Raw genomic sequence first — 17,257 nt, 5'->3', positions numbered from 1 at the left:
TTTTGGTTTTTTTAATATTATTTGGTTTCTAAAGTCTCCCTGAAAATAAAAAAAAAAAATACATAAAAAAACAGTGGGAGAGTAATATTGCCCTTTCAGCTTGTGTGCCAGTCTTGACTCCTGGGTGTGCCACCTCTCTCCCTTTCATTCAGTGGGCCATAGAAAGCCTATTTATTTTTTGGTTTTTTTAATATTATTTGGTTTCTAAAGTCTCCCTGAAAATAAAAAAAAAAAATACATAAAAAAACAGTGGGAGAGTAATATTGCCCTTTCAGCTTGTGTGCCAGTCTTGACTCCTGGGTGTGCCACCTCTCTCCCTTTCATTCAGTGGGCCATAGAAAGCCTATTTATTTTTTGGTTTTTTTAATATTATTTGGTTTCTAAAGTCTCCCTGAAAATAAAAAAAAAATACATAAAAAAACAGTGGGAGAGTAATATTGCCATTTCAGCTTGTGTGCCAGTCTTGACTCCTGGGTGTGCCACCTCTCTCTCTAATTGTGGGCCATAGAAAGCCTTTTTATTTTTTTCCTTCATTTGTGTTTTAAAATCAACCTCAACACAAAAACACTACATCAATCAGTGGGAGAAAAATATTGGCCTCAGTCAGGGCTTGTGTGCCACTCCTGTGCGTGCCATCTCTCATTCAGTGGGCCATAGAAAGCCTTGTTTTTTTGTTTTTTTTTTAAATATTATTTGGTTTCTAAAGTCTCACAGAGAAAAAAAAAAAAATAAATTAGGTGGGAGATTAATATTGACATTAGTGCTTGAGTGACAGTCCTGCGTGTGTGTCATCTCTGTGATTTGGTGTCACAGAAAACAGAGTGTGTAACATTGTGCCTGATTTTCCTTGTGGTCTCACCAACCTGTTAAGGGATATTGAAATCATACTGAAGTTATAGCTCACCGTGTAAGTTGTTTGACAGCAACAAATAAAGTTAGTTTGGTTACGATTTTTAAACAATGAGGAAGTCTGGTGCAAGAGGTCGTCGTGGGCGTTCATTGTCAGCTGGTAATGATGGTAGTGGTAGTGGAGCATCAGGTGGTCGTGGGGATAAAAATATTCCACCTAAGTCTGGAGCTGTGGAGCCAGTTTCGTCGTCAGGCTACACAAGGCCTCGAACGCTCTCTTTTCTGGGAGTAGGAAAACCGCTTTTAAAGGCTGAGCAGCAACAGCAAGTTTTGGCTTACATTGCAGACTCAGCCTCTAGCTCTTTTGCCTCCTCTTCCGAAACTGGTAAATGTAAAAGCAGCGCGTCGCTTGTGGATGTTCACGGTCAGGGACAAGTCGCTTCCTTGTCCTCCTCAGCAAAAACTACAACAAGAGAGAAGGATGCAGCAGGCGACACAACGGGTCACTCCATGGAGCTCTTTACACATACCGTCCCTGGCTTAGAAAGTGAAACATTTAACAGGCCATGCCCATTACAAGTAGATTCTGACATGGAGTGCACTGATGCACAGCCACAGCCAGAGTACTATGCTGCTCCTTTGACTCAGACCACCACATTGCCCTCTCAGGGTACAGATCCACAATCAGACCCTGATGAGACTATGTTGCCCCGCCACGAACGCTATACCACCGACCGACACAGTGACACAGACGAAGTTGCACACGAGCTCGAAGAGGAGGTAATAGATGACCCAGTTATTGACCCCGATTGGCAGCCATTGGGGGAACAGGGTGCAGGCGGCAGTAGTTCAGAAGCGGAGGTGGAGGAGGGGCCGCAGCAGGCATCAACATCGCAACAGGTTCCATCTGCCGGGCCCGTATCTGGCCCAAAACGCGTGTCAAAGCCAAAACCTGTTGGAGGACAGCGTGGCCATCCGGTTAAAGCTCAGTCTGCAATCCCTGAAAAGGGATCCGAGTCTAGGAAGAGTGCAGTCTGGCATTTTTTTAAACAACATCCAACTGATCAGCGCAAAGTCATCTGTCAAAAATGTTCAACTAGCTTAAGCAGAGGTCAGAATCTGAAAAGTCTAAATACTAGTTGCATGCATAGACACTTAACCACCATGCATTTTCAAGCCTGGACTAACTACCAAACGTCCCTTAAGGTTGTAGCACCCTCGGCCAATGAAGCTAGTCAGCAACGCAACATCCCTTCCGTCACTGTAAGGCCACCATTTTCCGCACCACCGGCAGTATCTGTGCAGGTTTCTTTGCCAGCCAAAAGCAGTCAGGGTCAGGGAATCACCAGTTTAGTAGGAGGAAATATTGCATCTAGGGCACCGGCGGAAACAATACCGTCTCCAACCGTCTCTCAGTCTGCCATGTACACCGGCACACCCGAAAGTTCCACGATCTCCTGCTCTCCAGTCCAGCTCACCCTACATGAGACTCTGGTTAGAAAAAGGAAGTACTTATCCTCGCATCCGCGTACACAGGGTTTTAACGCCCACATAGCTAGACTAATCTCGTTAGAGATGATGCCCTACCGTTTAGTTGAAAGCGAAGCTTTTAAAGCCCTGATGGAGTACGCTGAACCACGATACGAGCTACCTAGTCGACACTTTTTTTCCAGAAAAGCCATCCCAGCCCTGCACCAGCATGTTAAACAGCGCATCGTCCATGCACTTAGGCAATCTGTGAGTACAAAGGTGCACCTGACTACAGATGCATGGACCAGTAGGCATGGCCAGGGACGTTATGTGTCCATCACGGCACACTGGGTGAATGTGGTGGATGCAGGGTCCACAGGCGACATCAATTTAGGGACAGTTGTGCCTAGCCCACGGTCTAGGAAACAGTTGGCTGTAGGCGTTCGCACCCCCTCCTCCTCCTCCTCGTCCTCCTGCAGAAGCTACAGCTCTTCCACAGAACGCAGTCGGCCAACCACTCCATCGGCAGATGACACTGTTGCACACCAGTTGTCCCATTATGGGCCAGCTACTGCCAAGCGTCAGCAGGCTGTATTGGCTATGAAGTGTTTGGGCGACAACAGACACACCGCGGAAGTTCTGTCCGAGTTCTTGCAACAAGAAACGCAGTCGTGGCTGGGCACAGTAGATCTTGAGGCAGGCAAGGTAGTGAGTGATAACGGAAGGAATTTCATGGCTGCCATCTCCCTTTCCCAACTGAAACACATTCCTTGCCTGGCTCACACCTTAAACCTGGTGGTGCAGTGCTTATTGAAAACTTATCCTGGGTTCTCCGACCTGCTCCTCAAAGTGCGTGCACTTTGCTCACATATCCGACGTTCGCCTGTACACGCCAGCCGTATGCAGACCTATCAGCGGTCTTTGAACCTTCCCCAGCATCGCCTAATCATAGACGTTGCAACAAGGTGGAACTCAACACTGCACATGCTTCAGAGACTGTGCGAACAGAGGCGTGCTGTTATTTATTTGTGGGAGGATACACGGGCAGGCAGTAGGATGGCAGACATGGAGTTGTCAGGTGTGCAGTGGTCGAAGATACAAGACATGTGTCAAGTCCTTCAGTGTTTTGAGGAATGCACACGGCTGGTTAGTGCAGACAACGCCGTAATAAGCATGAGCATCCCCCTAATGCGTCTGCTGATGCAAAGTTTGACGCACATAAAGGAGCAGGCGTCTGCACCAGAGGAAGAGGGAAGCCTTGATGACAGTCAGCCATTGTCTGGTCAGGGCAGTGTACAGGACGAGGTAGCGGGCGAAGAGGAGGTGGAGGACGAGGAGGATGATGGGGATGAGTATATTTTTAATGCGGAAACTTTCACGGGGGCACAGGAAATTGGTTGCGTGTCACGGCCGGGTTCTGGTTTTTTGAGGGACACAAGTGACGTAGATTTGCCTGCAACTGCCCCTCAACCAATCACAACCGGAGATTTGACAACTGGAACTTTGGCCCACATGGCGGATTATGCCTTACGTATCCTAAAAAGGGACACACGCATTACGAAAATGATGAACGATGACGATTACTGGTTGGCCTGCCTCCTTGATCCACGCTATAAAGGCAAATTGCAAAATATTATGCCACATGAGAACTTGGAACTAATATTAGCAACCAAACAATCAACTCTTGTTGACCGTTTGCTTCAGGCATTCCCAGCACACAGCGCACGTGATCGTTCTCACACAAGCTCCAGGGGGCAGCAGACTAGGAGTGTTAGGGGTGCACACATCAGAAGTGGCGTTGGACAGAGGGGTTTTCTGACCAGGTTGTGGAGTGATTTTGCTATGACCGCAGACAGGACAGGTACTGCTGCATCAATTGAAAGTGACAGGAGACAACATTTGTCCAGTATGGTTACTAACTATTTTTCATCCCTTATCGATGTTCTCCCTCAACCGTCATTCCCATTTGATTACTGGGCCTCCAAATTAGACACCTGGCCAGAATTGGCAGAATATGCATTGCAGGAGCTTGCTTGCCCGGCAGCAAGTGTCCTATCAGAAAGAGTATTCAGTGCTGCAGGTTCAATATTAACCGAAAAAAGGACTCGTCTGGCTACCCAAAATGTTGACGATCTAACATTCATTAAAATGAACCACAACTGGATTTCGAAATCTTTTGCCCCACCTTGCCCGGCCGACACCTAGCTTTCCTATGAAAAGCTCTTGCCTGTGAATTACTTTTCTAATGTCTAATTTGCTGCAGCTGATTGTACAGCATACGACATGTTTACACCTCCCTAAATGGCAAAACTCCCCACACGGGGCCGTGGTATCGCGACTTGGCGCAAGCACCCGTGAGACTGCTGTTTGTCTGAAGAGGTGGGTGTGCTCGCTTTTGGTTGACGGCATTGCTACTGGGTCCCTCATAGTACAATGTAGTGTCTCTGGCGGTGGTGGTGCGCACCCAACGTCAGACACACCGTTGTAACATGAGGGGCCCTGGGGCGGTCCCGCCGGCCTCAAGAGAGTTCCCCCCTACCCCAGCTCAAAATGTGCTCTACCACGTGCAAAATTATGTCGCACAGCTCCACCAATCTTTAGTCTATTCGCTGACATCATTCAATGTCTGGCACTGACAATACAAATTTGTAGACATCTATGATGCAACTTAAAGTAGTCTGTGTCTGTGTCCTATATTGGCACCATTAAATAGTTACTGCCAAATTACAATGTCAGAAACTCAGTAGATGAGCCCACCCCTGTACCTAAGTATGCCACCTTTTTTTTTTGTTTTGGTTGTTTTGCGAGACATTAACATCTATTTATATTTTGGGAGTACTGGGACAGACACTCCTTGCACTACTCCTCCACTCACCACCAAGCTGCCTGTGTATCCATGTAACCGCTGTAAAACTGCCATGAGCCTATTGTTTGTTATTTTAGGCCTTTGATAGCCTGTCTGCGGTCCCTACTTTAAATACTCCTCCACTGACCACCAAGCTGCCTGCCCGTGTATCCATGTAACCGCTGTGAAACTGCCATGAGCCTATTGTTTGTTATGTTAGGCCTTTGATAGCCTGTCTGCGGTCCCTACTTTAAATACTCCTCCACTGACCAGACCACTGCTGCCCGTGTACCCCTGGAACCAATTATAAAGTGCCTACAGCCAGCCCATTTTCTTATGTTAGGCCTTTGAAGCCTGTCTGCGGTCCCTACTTTAAATACTCCTCCACTCACCACCACCAAGCTGCCTGCCCGTGTATCCATGTAACCGCTGTGAAACTGCCATGAGCCTATTGTTTGTTATTTTAGGCCTTTGATAGCCTGTCTGCGGTCCCTACTTTAAATACTCCTCCACTGACCAGACCACTGCTGCCCGTGTACCCCTGGAACCAATTATAAAGTGCCTACAGCCAGCCCATTTTCTTATGTTAGGCCTTTGAAGCCTGTCTGCGGTCCCTACTTTAAATACTCCTCCACTGACCAGACCACTGCTGCCCGTGTACCCCTGGAACCAATTATAAAGTGCCTACAGCCAGCCCATTTTCTTATGTTAGGCCTTTGAAGCCTGTCTGCGGTCCCTACTTTAAATACTCCTCCACTGACCAGACCACTGCTGCCCGTGTACCCCTGGAACCAATTATAAAGTGCCTACAGCCAGCCCATTTTCTTATGTTAGGCCTTTGAAGCCTGTCTGCGGTCCCTACTTTAAATACTCCTCCACTGACCAGACCACTGCTGCCCGTGTACCCCTGGAACCAATTATAAAGTGCCTACAGCCAGCCCATTTTCTTATGTTAGGCCTTTGAAGCCTGTCTGCGGTCCCTACTTTAAATACTCCTCCACTCACCACCACCAAGCTGCCTGCCCGTCTATCCATGTAACCGCTGTAAAACTGCAATGAGCCTATTGTTTGTTATTTTAGGCCTTTGATAGCCTGTCTGCGGCCCCTACTTGCAATACTCCTCCACTGACCACAATGCTGCCTGGAGTGCCTGCCTGTGTATCCATGTAACCGATGTAAAACTGCCATGACTGCCTACTGTTTGTTATTTTAGGCCTTTGATAGCCTGTCTGCAGCCCCTACTTGCAATACTCCTCCACTGACCACACCAATGCTGCCCGTGTACCCCTGGAACCTATTTAAAAGTTCATAGAGCCTAGTTATATATTTTATTTACTATTAATAAGGCCATGATGGACTACGCTGTACCACGCTACAAGCTAACCAGTCGACACTTCTTTTGCGAGAAAAGCCATCCCAACCCTCCACCAGCATGTAGAAGACCGCATTGTCCATGCACTCTGGCAATCTGTGAGTACAAAGGTGCACCTGACAACAGACGCATGGACCTGTAGGCATGGCCACGGAAGATTACGTGTCCATTACGGCGCAATGGGTTAATGTGGTGGATGCATGGTCCACAGGGGACAGCCTACTAAGTCTGTCTGCAGTCCCTAATTCAAATTGTGCTCCACTGTCTAAATCGGAACTTCCACCTTCTGGCTTTCGGCCTATAGTATCAGAAATTAAACTGCATTTGGCCTTCAACTTTGGTTAGGGCCTACTAACGGCTTCTGCCCCTCCCTGGTGTTGCCCTCAACTAAATAAAGCTGAGCTTCAACCTTCTGCTCCAAATTACCATTTTGAAAAATGCAATAGGCTTTTCAGGCCTACTAAAGGAGTCTGTCTGTGTGCCCCTCCCTGGTGTTGTCCTCAACTAAATAAAGCTGAGCTTCAACCTTCCGGCTCTCATTATGTGGTTTTAAAAAAAAAAAAGGTGGTTAGGGCCTACTAACGGCTTCTGCCCCTCCCTGGTGTTGTCCTCAACTAAATAAAGCTGAGCTTCAACCTTCCGGCTCTCATTATGTGGTTTTAAAAAAAAAAAAGGTGGTTAGGGCCTACTAACGGCTTCTGCCCCTCCCTGGTGTTGTCCTCAACTAAATAAAGCTGAGCTTCAACCTTCCGGCTCTCATTATGTGGTTTTAAAAAAAAAAAAGGTGGTTAGGGCCTACTAACGGCTTCTGCCCCTCCCTGGTGTTGTCCTCAACTAAATAAAGCTGAGCTTCAACCTTCCGGCTCTCATTATGTGGTTTTAAAAAAAAAAAAGGTGGTTAGGGCCTACTAACGGCTTCTGCCCCTCCCTGGTGTTGTCCTCAACTAAATAAAGCTGAGCTTCAACCTTCCGGCTCTCATTATGTGGTTTTAAAAAAAAAAAAGGTGGTTAGGGCCTACTAACGGCTTCTGCCCCTCCCTGGTGTTGTCCTCAACTAAATAAAGCTGAGCTTCAACCTTCCGGCTCTCATTATGTGGTTTTAAAAAAAAAAAAGGTGGTTAGGGCCTACTAACGGCTTCTGCCCCTCCCTGGTGTTGTCCTCAACTAAATAAAGCTGAGCTTCAACCTTCCGGCTCTCATTATGTGGTTTTAAAAAAAAAAAAGGTGGTTAGGGCCTACTAACGGCTTCTGCCCCTCCCTGGTGTTGTCCTCAACTAAATAAAGCTGAGCTTCAACCTTCCGGCTCTCATTATGTGGTTTTAAAAAAAAAAAAGGTGGTTAGGGCCTACTAACGGCTTCTGCCCCTCCCTGGTGTTGTCCTCAACTAAATAAAGCTGAGCTTCAACCTTCCGGCTCTCATTATGTGGTTTTAAAAAAAAAAAAGGTGGTTAGGGCCTACTAACGGCTTCTGCCCCTCCCTGGTGTTGTCCTCAACTAAATAAAGCTGAGCTTCAACCTTCCGGCTCTCATTATGTGGTTTTAAAAAAAAAAAAGGTGGTTAGGGCCTACTAACGGCTTCTGCCCCTCCCTGGTGTTGTCCTCAACTAAATAAAGCTGAGCTTCAACCTTCCGGCTCTCATTATGTGGTTTTAAAAAAAAAAAAGGTGGTTAGGGCCTACTAACGGCTTCTGCCCCTCCCTGGTGTTGTCCTCAACTAAATAAAGCTGAGCTTCAACCTTCCGGCTCTCATTATGTGGTTTTAAAAAAAAAAAGGTGGTTAGGGCCTACTAACGGCTTCTGCCCCTCCCTGGTGTTGTCCTCAACTAAATAAAGCTGAGCTTCAACCTTCCGGCTCTCATTATGTGGTTTTAAAAAAAAAAAAGGTGGTTAGGGCCTACTAACGGCTTCTGCCCCTCCCTGGTGTTGTCCTCAACTAAATAAAGCTGAGCTTCAACCTTCCGGCTCTCATTATGTGGTTTTAAAAAAAAAAAAGGTGGTTAGGGCCTACTAACGGCTTCTGCCCCTCCCTGGTGTTGTCCTCAACTAAATAAAGCTGAGCTTCAACCTTCCGGCTCTCATTATGTGGTTTTAAAAAAAAAAAAGGTGGTTAGGGCCTACTAACGGCTTCTGCCCCTCCCTGGTGTTGTCCTCAACTAAATAAAGCTGAGCTTCAACCTTCCGGCTCTCATTATGTGGTTTTAAAAAAAAAAAAGGTGGTTAGGGCCTACTAACGGCTTCTGCCCCTCCCTGGTGTTGTCCTCAACTAAATAAAGCTGAGCTTCAACCTTCCGGCTCTCATTATGTGGTTTTAAAAAAAAAAAAGGTGGTTAGGGCCTACTAACGGCTTCTGCCCCTCCCTGGTGTTGTCCTCAACTAAATAAAGCTGAGCTTCAACCTTCCGGCTCTCATTATGTGGTTTTAAAAAAAAAAAAGGTGGTTAGGGCCTACTAACGGCTTCTGCCCCTCCCTGGTGTTGTCCTCAACTAAATAAAGCTGAGCTTCAACCTTCCGGCTCTCATTATGTGGTTTTAAAAAAAAAAAAGGTGGTTAGGGCCTACTAACGGCTTCTGCCCCTCCCTGGTGTTGCCCTCAACTAAATAAAGCTGAGCTTCAACCTTCTGCTCCAAATTACCATTTTAAAAAATGCAATAGGCTTTTCCGGCCTACTAAAGGTGTCTGCCCCTCCCTGGTGTTGTCCTCAACTGAACAAAGCTGAGCTTCCACATTCTGGCTTTCGCCCTATACTATCAGATATTAAACTGCATTTGGCCTACTAGTGTGGTTAGGCCCTTGAAACAGTGTCTGCTGCTCTTGGGTTTGCTACTCCACTGAACAAAGCAATGCCGCCTGTTTAGTCCTGTTACCAATTTTGAACTGCATGTAGCCTACTTTATTCTTTGGCCCTATATCTGTTTCCTCCTCATCCTGCCCATTGCCCAGCCACTGCTAAATGAGTCTGCTGGTACATTGACCGAGACCACTACATTCCCCTTGTACTCTACACAGCCAGAATCTGTCCCTGCTGAAAGTAAGGTTCCCCTTCCCGCATGTTATACCACCTTACACAGGGACAAAGAGGAAGGTGCAGATGAAAGTGCAGGTTCCTTCATCAGGTGGGGGGGCATACTCGTTGGCGACGTCACTGGCACAGGGCCCCTCAGAGTACGCAAAAGTGTCGCTGCTGGTGGGAGGCGCCCCCGCCATGCAAACACACCGCCGTACTTTGAGGGGCCCTGTGCCAGTGGCAATGCGAACGAGTGGGCCCCCCCCCTGCTTGCTCAGGATCACAGCACTTGCAACTTTTAAATAATTACCTTTCCCTGCAACACCGCCGTGACGTAGTCCGCATTTCCTGGGCCCACGAAAAACTTGAGCCGGCCCTACTCCCCCCACAACTTTTGCCAAATGACCCCCAATTCCCTATGCCCAACTATTATTATAAAGTTAATTAAGATTGACAAGCTTCAGAAACAAGAATGGATGTTTTTGGCATTAAAATGGGCACTGTAGGTGTTTTCCTGGCCTCCACTCACTGCCGACTATGCTTCCCCATTGACTTGCATTGGGTTTCGTGTTTCGGTCGATCCCCGACTTTTAGCGATAATCGGCCGACTGCACTCGACTCGACTCTGGACAAAATCGGGTTTCCCAAAACCCTACTCGATCTTAAAAAAATGAAAGTCGCTCAACCCTAGTGGTGACCATGGCGGCCATTTTGAAGTCAGCCATTTTGGATCCAACTTTATTTTTTTCAATAGGAAGAGAGTCATGTGACACATCAAACTTATTGAGAATTTCACAAGAAAAACAATGGTGTGCTTGATTTTAACATAACTTTATTCTTTCATGAGTTATTTACAAGTTTCTCTTGTTTACAGCCATTGACATGTCGCAGAAGGTTAACACATGAGGATCGGAGAGAAATTGTGTTGATGTCTGGTGAATGCAGTACCCGGGTCATTGCAGCAGATTTCAATGGAAGACACCCTACGCAAGAAAACTGTCACCATTCCCATGTTATTTAGGTGTATCCATATAAATGGCCCACCAAAAAAAGTTTGCCTCATCACTGAACATAATGTTCTGTGCAAACTGAGGGTCCTGTTCCAATTTTTGTTTTGCCCATTCTGCAAATTCAGTGTGCCGATTTGGGTCACCAACCATTCCCATTTCATTTAGGTGTATCCATATAAATGGCCCACCCTGTATTTTGGCATGCATGACCGATGCACTGATCAGACACATCTCTCTGAATTTTGTGGTTTATAATTAATGTAAAGGTTTGATCATTCAATTGTTAAGAGAGGTATAACTACTTTCAAGAGAACGATGAAATAACGGTCCAAAAAGGTAATATACAAAAAATATATAAACTTTATTGATAATGAACATGACCAAAGTGAGAGGAAGGAAAATGACACTGCCAAGAAAATGCTGGATGAAAAAGCAGGAGGCACGTGCCCAGGACCAAGTCCCAAAGAAGAATAATTATCTAGTTATATAAGGTTTAGCCATAGAAAAAATTAGCAAAAATACAAAATCAAAAAATAAAAACTAAAAATACATAACGCAAAAACCTGAATAGAAAATAATGCAAGTGCGGTGAAACAATAACACAGCAATCTGCAGCAATCAGCAAACAACCACCAATGCAGTACATAGAGGCAAATGGAAATAACAGACCAGAAAAATGGCCATAGATACGGCACTTCAAACCATATTACCCCTCCTGTAAAATACCGAAAATGTGGTTGCTGCCGACTACTTACCGCACAAGGGACAAGTCTTCCTGGGACCGCGCCTCCGCCCCAACGCGCGTTTCGGCGAACACACCTTCGTCAGGGGCAGAGATAACGAGTGCACAATGAGTTTAAAAAGCACCCGCACCGGAAATGCAGGTTGCCGATAACCGGAAGTGACGATGCGGTACCATAGAAACCATAGCGCCGGCTGCGCCCGAGTATAGCCGAAGGACGCCGAGATCACAGGGGCCCCACGTGACCCGGAACACCCAACAGCAGCCACGGGGGCGCGCAGGCGCACAGGGATCCACGGCAGCCGCACCATCGCTAAGAACGGTAATTATTAAGAATGCTGGCTAGGAAAATATAGCATTAAATATACAAGCACTAACTATAGCTGACAAATAGTAATCAAATGGATGGCAATATACCTTATACTCTGACACAGAATAATAACACATCCTAAGAAGAAATAACAGAAGACTGCCGTACATACGCTACAGGGCACAATAATAGAAAGGTGCTTAATAATTAAGTAGTGAGCCCATAATAAAATATAATAACCAACTACTTGGCCAGATTATAACATTGTAGCACAATACAGCGCAATAGCAACACACAATTATAAATTGCAGCCATAATTCAACTCCATTTATCACAACAGAGATTATACAATCAAAAACCGAGCTAGAGAGATGAATTATTCAATAAACAAATATAGTCCATATGTGCACTTAGTCTTCAATAACTCTTCACAGGGAAATCTTCTTATTAGGAGTGTCCTTGCAGGCAGATGTAGATAGGCAAAATGCTGCAATTTAGTAAGGATATTTTTTCACTAGAACCGTCTTCATATTGGCAATAAAGTTCAGTCTTGTTGTAAAAGGGATAGAGATGGACATCCATACACAGCATTCCGGTGACGTAAAGTGCTAAAAACAAATACAATAATAAAAAATTAATTAAAAACAAAACAGCATAGTCCCGGCAGCGTCACTGCCAGGCCAACAACCACAGACTAAACAGGATGGGGAATGATAATGCAGCAAAATAAAAAGAATAATAAAATATACAAAAAGGATTACTGTAACCAAAAATTAATAATTAAAGAAAAGGGGCATAACTGATGTTTTCATTCAATCCAGCCGGCTGGACCGTGCCCAGTGTCCAAATCCACTTAGACTCGACACGGGCCAGCCGCTGGAATGTGCCCCCTCCACGAATCCCAACCTCCAAGAGATCGATTCCCCTGGCCCTGAGCAGACCAGCATTGCAGTCATGGAACATCTTGAAATGGCGTGGGAGTGTTTTCAGGGTGGAGATGTTGTCCACTGCCGCCGCCGCGTCAATGCCCAAAACATGCTCGCGGATGCGTGTTTTCAGATAGCGAGTAGTCATGCCCACATACATCTTGGCACATGGGCACGTTACAACGTAGATTACGTTTTTACTTGTGCATGTGATTCTTTTCCTAATTTTAAATTCACGTGACCCATCAAAATGATGGAACACGCCGATTCTCTCAATGTTAGGGCAAGCGACGCAGCGGCCACAGGGGACGCATCCCACCCTGACAGCCATGGAATCCAGAAATGTGGGAACTCTCCCTCCAGTGTAATGACTATGGACTAAAAAGTCTCTAAGATTCCTAGACCTTCTGACTGCAATGCCGGCCCTCTCCGGCAGATACCGTGCAATGACTGGATCCGCTCTCAGTACATGCCAGGATTTTTGTAGAATATCTTTCATCCTTGGAAATTGGGAGTGGTATTTTGTAATAAAACGGACTATCTCATGATTTGGTCTATTATTGCTTTTGTACAATAGAGAATCTCTTGAAGAATGTTTTGCTCTATTGAATGCCTTCTTGATGCTACGTTTACTATGGCCACGAACTAATAACCGGTTTTTAAGATCCTCAGCCTGACAAAGAAAATCAGCCTCTGTGGAACATAGTCTACGCAGACGGAGGAATTGGCCAGTTGGTATAGCCTGAATAACGTGGCCCGGGTGTGAGGAGGAGGCGTGCAACAAAAGGTTAGTGGAAGTCGGTTTCCTATATAAAATGGTCTGTAAATCACCACATACGTCACGTTTCAACATGACATCCAAGAATTCGATTGCATTACCGTCAAACTTGTATGTCAATGTTATATTGCTGTCATTGTTATTTAAAGATGTCATGAAGGTCCTCAGACCGTCAACCGAGCCCCGGGCCACGTTATTCAGGCTATACCAACTGGCCAATTCCTCCGTCTGCGTAGACTATGTTCCACAGAGGCTGATTTTCTTTGTCAGGCTGAGGATCTTAAAAACCGGTTATTAGTTCGTGGCCATAGTAAACGTAGCATCAAGAAGGCATTCAATAGAGCAAAACATTCTTCAAGAGATTCTCTATTGTACAAAAGCAATAATAGACCAAATCATGAGATAGTCCGTTTTATTACAAAATACCACTCCCAATTTCCAAGGATGAAAGATATTCTACAAAAATCCTGGCATGTACTGAGAGCGGATCCAGTCATTGCACGGTATCTGCCGGAGAGGGCCGGCATTGCAGTCAGAAGGTCTAGGAATCTTAGAGACTTTTTAGTCCATAGTCATTACACTGGAGGGAGAGTTCCCACATTTCTGGATTCCATGGCTGTGAGGGTGGGATGCGTCCCCTGTGGCCGCTGCGTCGCTTGCCCTAACATTGAGAGAATCGGCGTGTTCCATAATTTTGATGGGTCACGTGAATTTAAAATTAGGAAAAGAATCACATGCACAAGTAAAAACGTAATCTACGTTGTAACGTGCCCATGTGCCAAGATGTATGTGGGCATGACTACTCGCTATCTGAAAACACGCATCCGCGAGCATGTTTTGGGCATTGACGCGGCGGCGGCAGTGGATGACATCTCCACCCTGAAAACACTCCCACGCCATTTCAAGATGTTCCATGACTGCAATGCTGGTCTGCTCAGGGCCAGGGGAATCGATCTCTTGGAGGTTGGGATTCGTGGAGGGGGCACATTCCAGCGGCTGGCCCGTGTCGAGTCTAAGTGGATTTGGACACTGGGCACGGTCCAGCTGGCTGGATTGAATGAAAACATCAGTTATGCCCCTTTTCTTTAATTATTAATTTTTGGTTACAGTAATCCTTTTTGTATATTTTATTATTCTTTTTATTTTGCTGCATTATCATTCCCCATCCTGTTTAGTCTGTGGTTGTTGGCCTGGCAGTGACGCTGCCGGGACTATGCTGTTTTGTTTTTAATTAATTTTTTATTATTGTATTTGTTTTTAGCACTTTACGTCACCGGAATGCTGTGTATGGATGTCCATCTCTATCCCTTTTACAACAAGACTGAACTTTATTGCCAATATGAAGACGGTTCTAGTGAAAAAATATCCTTACTAAATTGCAGCATTTTGCCTATCTACATCTGCCTGCAAGGACACTCCTAATAAGAAGATTTCCCTGTGAAGAGTTATTGAAGACTAAGTGCACATATGGACTATATTTGTTTATTGAATAATTCATCTCTCTAGCTCGGTTTTTGATTGTATAATCTCTGTTGTGATAAATGGAGTTTAATTATGGCTGCAATTTATAATTGTGTGTTGCTATTGCGCTGTATTGTGCTACAATGTTATAATCTGGCCAAGTAGTTGGTTATTATATTTTATTATGGGCTCACTACTTAATTATTAAGCACCTTTCTATTATTGTGCCCTGTAGCGTATGTACGGCAGTCTTCTGTTATTTCTTCTTAGGATGCGTTATTATTCTGTGTCAGAGTATAAGGTATATTGCCATCCATTTGATTACTATTTGTCAGCTATAGTTAGTGCTTGTATATTTAATGCTATATTTTCCTAGCCAGCATTCTTAATAATTACCGTTCTTAGCGATGGTGCGGCTGCCGTGGATCCCTGTGCGCCTGCGCGCCCCCGTGGCTGCTGTTGGGTGTTCCGGGTCACGTGGGGCCCCTGTGATCTCGGCATCCTTCGGCTATACTCGGGCGCAGCCGGCGCTATGGTTTCTATGGTACCGCATCGTCACTTCCGGTTATCGGCAACCTGCATTTCCGGTGCGGGTGCTTTTTAAACTCATTGTGCACTCGTTATCTCTGCCCCCTGACGAAGGTGTGTTCGCCGAAACGCGCGTTGGGGCGGAGGAGCGGTCCCAGGAAGACTTGTCCCTTGTGCGGTAAGTAGTCGGCAGCAACCACATTTTCGGTATTTTACAGGAGGGGTAATATGGTTTGAAGTGCCGTATCTATGGCCATTTTTCTGGTCTGTTATTTCCATTTGCCTCTATGTACTGCATTGGTGGTTGTTTGCTGATTGCTGCAGATTGCTGTGTTATTGTTTCACCGCACTTGCATTATTTTCTATTCAGGTTTTTGCGTTATGTATTTTTAGTTTTTATTTTTTGATTTTGTATTTTTGCTAATTTTTTCTATGGCTAAACCTTATATAACTAGGTAATTATTCTTCTTTGGGACTTGGTCCTGGGCACGTGCCTCCTGCTTTTTCATCCAGCATTTTCTTGGCAGTGTCATTTTCCTTCCTCTCACTTTGGTCATGTTCATTATCAATAAAGTTTATATATTTTTTGTATATTACCTTTTTGGACCGTTATTTCATCGTTCTCTTGAAAGTAGTTATATGTATTTGATGATAGGCCCTGTGGGTCTTTGTCACTAGTGGTACGGATTGCTGTTATATTATGTGTTACCATGGTGACTAGTTCTATAAGCTGCTATTTAATTGTTAAGAGAGGTGTAGTCCTACAAGACATAGATAAATATATTATAACACTCACGCAAACTGGAACACACACAAATCACATACTTGTATGGTGACTCTGGGGTGGAGGCATCTGCATTTGGATCCAAAAGAAATCTTTGCTGTTCAACAGTATTTCCAGATTGTACATTGAGAACGGGGTAACCCATCTGTCTGGTCCAGGTATCCATAACATCTTTAACTGGTTTGTTACTTGCCTGAAGAAAGTAATGACAATGAACCTGGGTTGCAAAACCATTATATGTATATTTCCTGTTTATTACTTGTCAATTTATAGAGTGGCAATTCATTCTGTAGCAATGTACAAAAATCAATCTCAAACTCTGCTTCACATTTTCATTTCTCAGATAAAATTCAGGCACAATATGATTTTAAAGGAAAAATAATCGGATTGTCCACAATGAGAAAGTATAAACTTCACATGGATGGACTTCTGGATGTTAATCTAGATCCTCACTGTTGCAATCATATAATGCTATGGCACATCACTCTAAAATGTTATTAGTGGGGTTTGGCCTATGGCACCTCACCTATGAGAACAATGCAACAAGGTTTCCGTGGTTCCATTTTGACCCTTTTAACCATATGGTGTGTAGGAAAATGCAACAACTACACCCATATCTGTCACTAAGTAATGTTATATCCTAGTGATATGGTATCACTTACTTTAGTGGGAAAACACTATTCGCTGCGGAATATGTTAGCGCTATATAAAAATAAAGATTAAAAACCTTGCTCACCTCAGCCAGGGCACCCCAGAAGTCATCTGTTTTGGCATTCTTGAAATGATAGTTCTTAAGGTAATTCTAGTATAGGAAAAATATAGCTATAATATGTTGCCTACACAAACAAGAAAATGATAAGAAGCATAAAGGACATTATAACCCTTGTAACCCTTAAGTAGTATAGTTTCAATTACATTCTCAGATATTTATTTATTGATACTGGGACATCAACTTTCAGCAGAAACTCCTATGTCGTTAATCTGTGTTTGCTCTATGTTACCCAATGCTTACATTAACATGCCCATTTAAATTAGAGGGAATCTGTTACCAGATTTTAGCAACCCCATCTGAGATCAGCATGATGTAAGGGCAGAGACCCTGATTCCAGCAATGTAAATTATACTGTTTTCAGATTAGATGGCAAAAAACACGGTGACAGATTCCCTTTAATACTTAA

At 44.7% G+C, this 17,257-nt stretch overlaps 1 protein-coding gene across 1 annotated transcript in view; it reads right to left on the bottom strand.

Moving 5' to 3' along the window:
- ENPEP (glutamyl aminopeptidase) overlaps window positions 1-17,257 on the bottom strand; it is a 128,347-nt gene that overhangs the window by 52,448 nt on the left and 58,642 nt on the right. The window contains exons 9-10 of the mRNA XM_077278968.1: window positions 16,816-16,881; window positions 16,121-16,272 (exon numbers count right to left, since the gene is read on the bottom strand). Of these exons, the coding sequence (XP_077135083.1) occupies window positions 16,121-16,272; window positions 16,816-16,881 (218 nt within the window). The remainder of the gene's footprint in view (window positions 1-16,120; window positions 16,273-16,815; window positions 16,882-17,257) is intronic.

This window comes from Ranitomeya variabilis, chromosome 1 (assembly GCF_051348905.1).
Source record: "Ranitomeya variabilis isolate aRanVar5 chromosome 1, aRanVar5.hap1, whole genome shotgun sequence".
Classification (NCBI taxonomy): Eukaryota; Metazoa; Chordata; class Amphibia; order Anura; family Dendrobatidae; genus Ranitomeya; species Ranitomeya variabilis.
The sequence above is the reverse complement of the archived record's forward strand: the minus strand, read 5'-3'. Positions and strand labels throughout refer to the sequence as shown.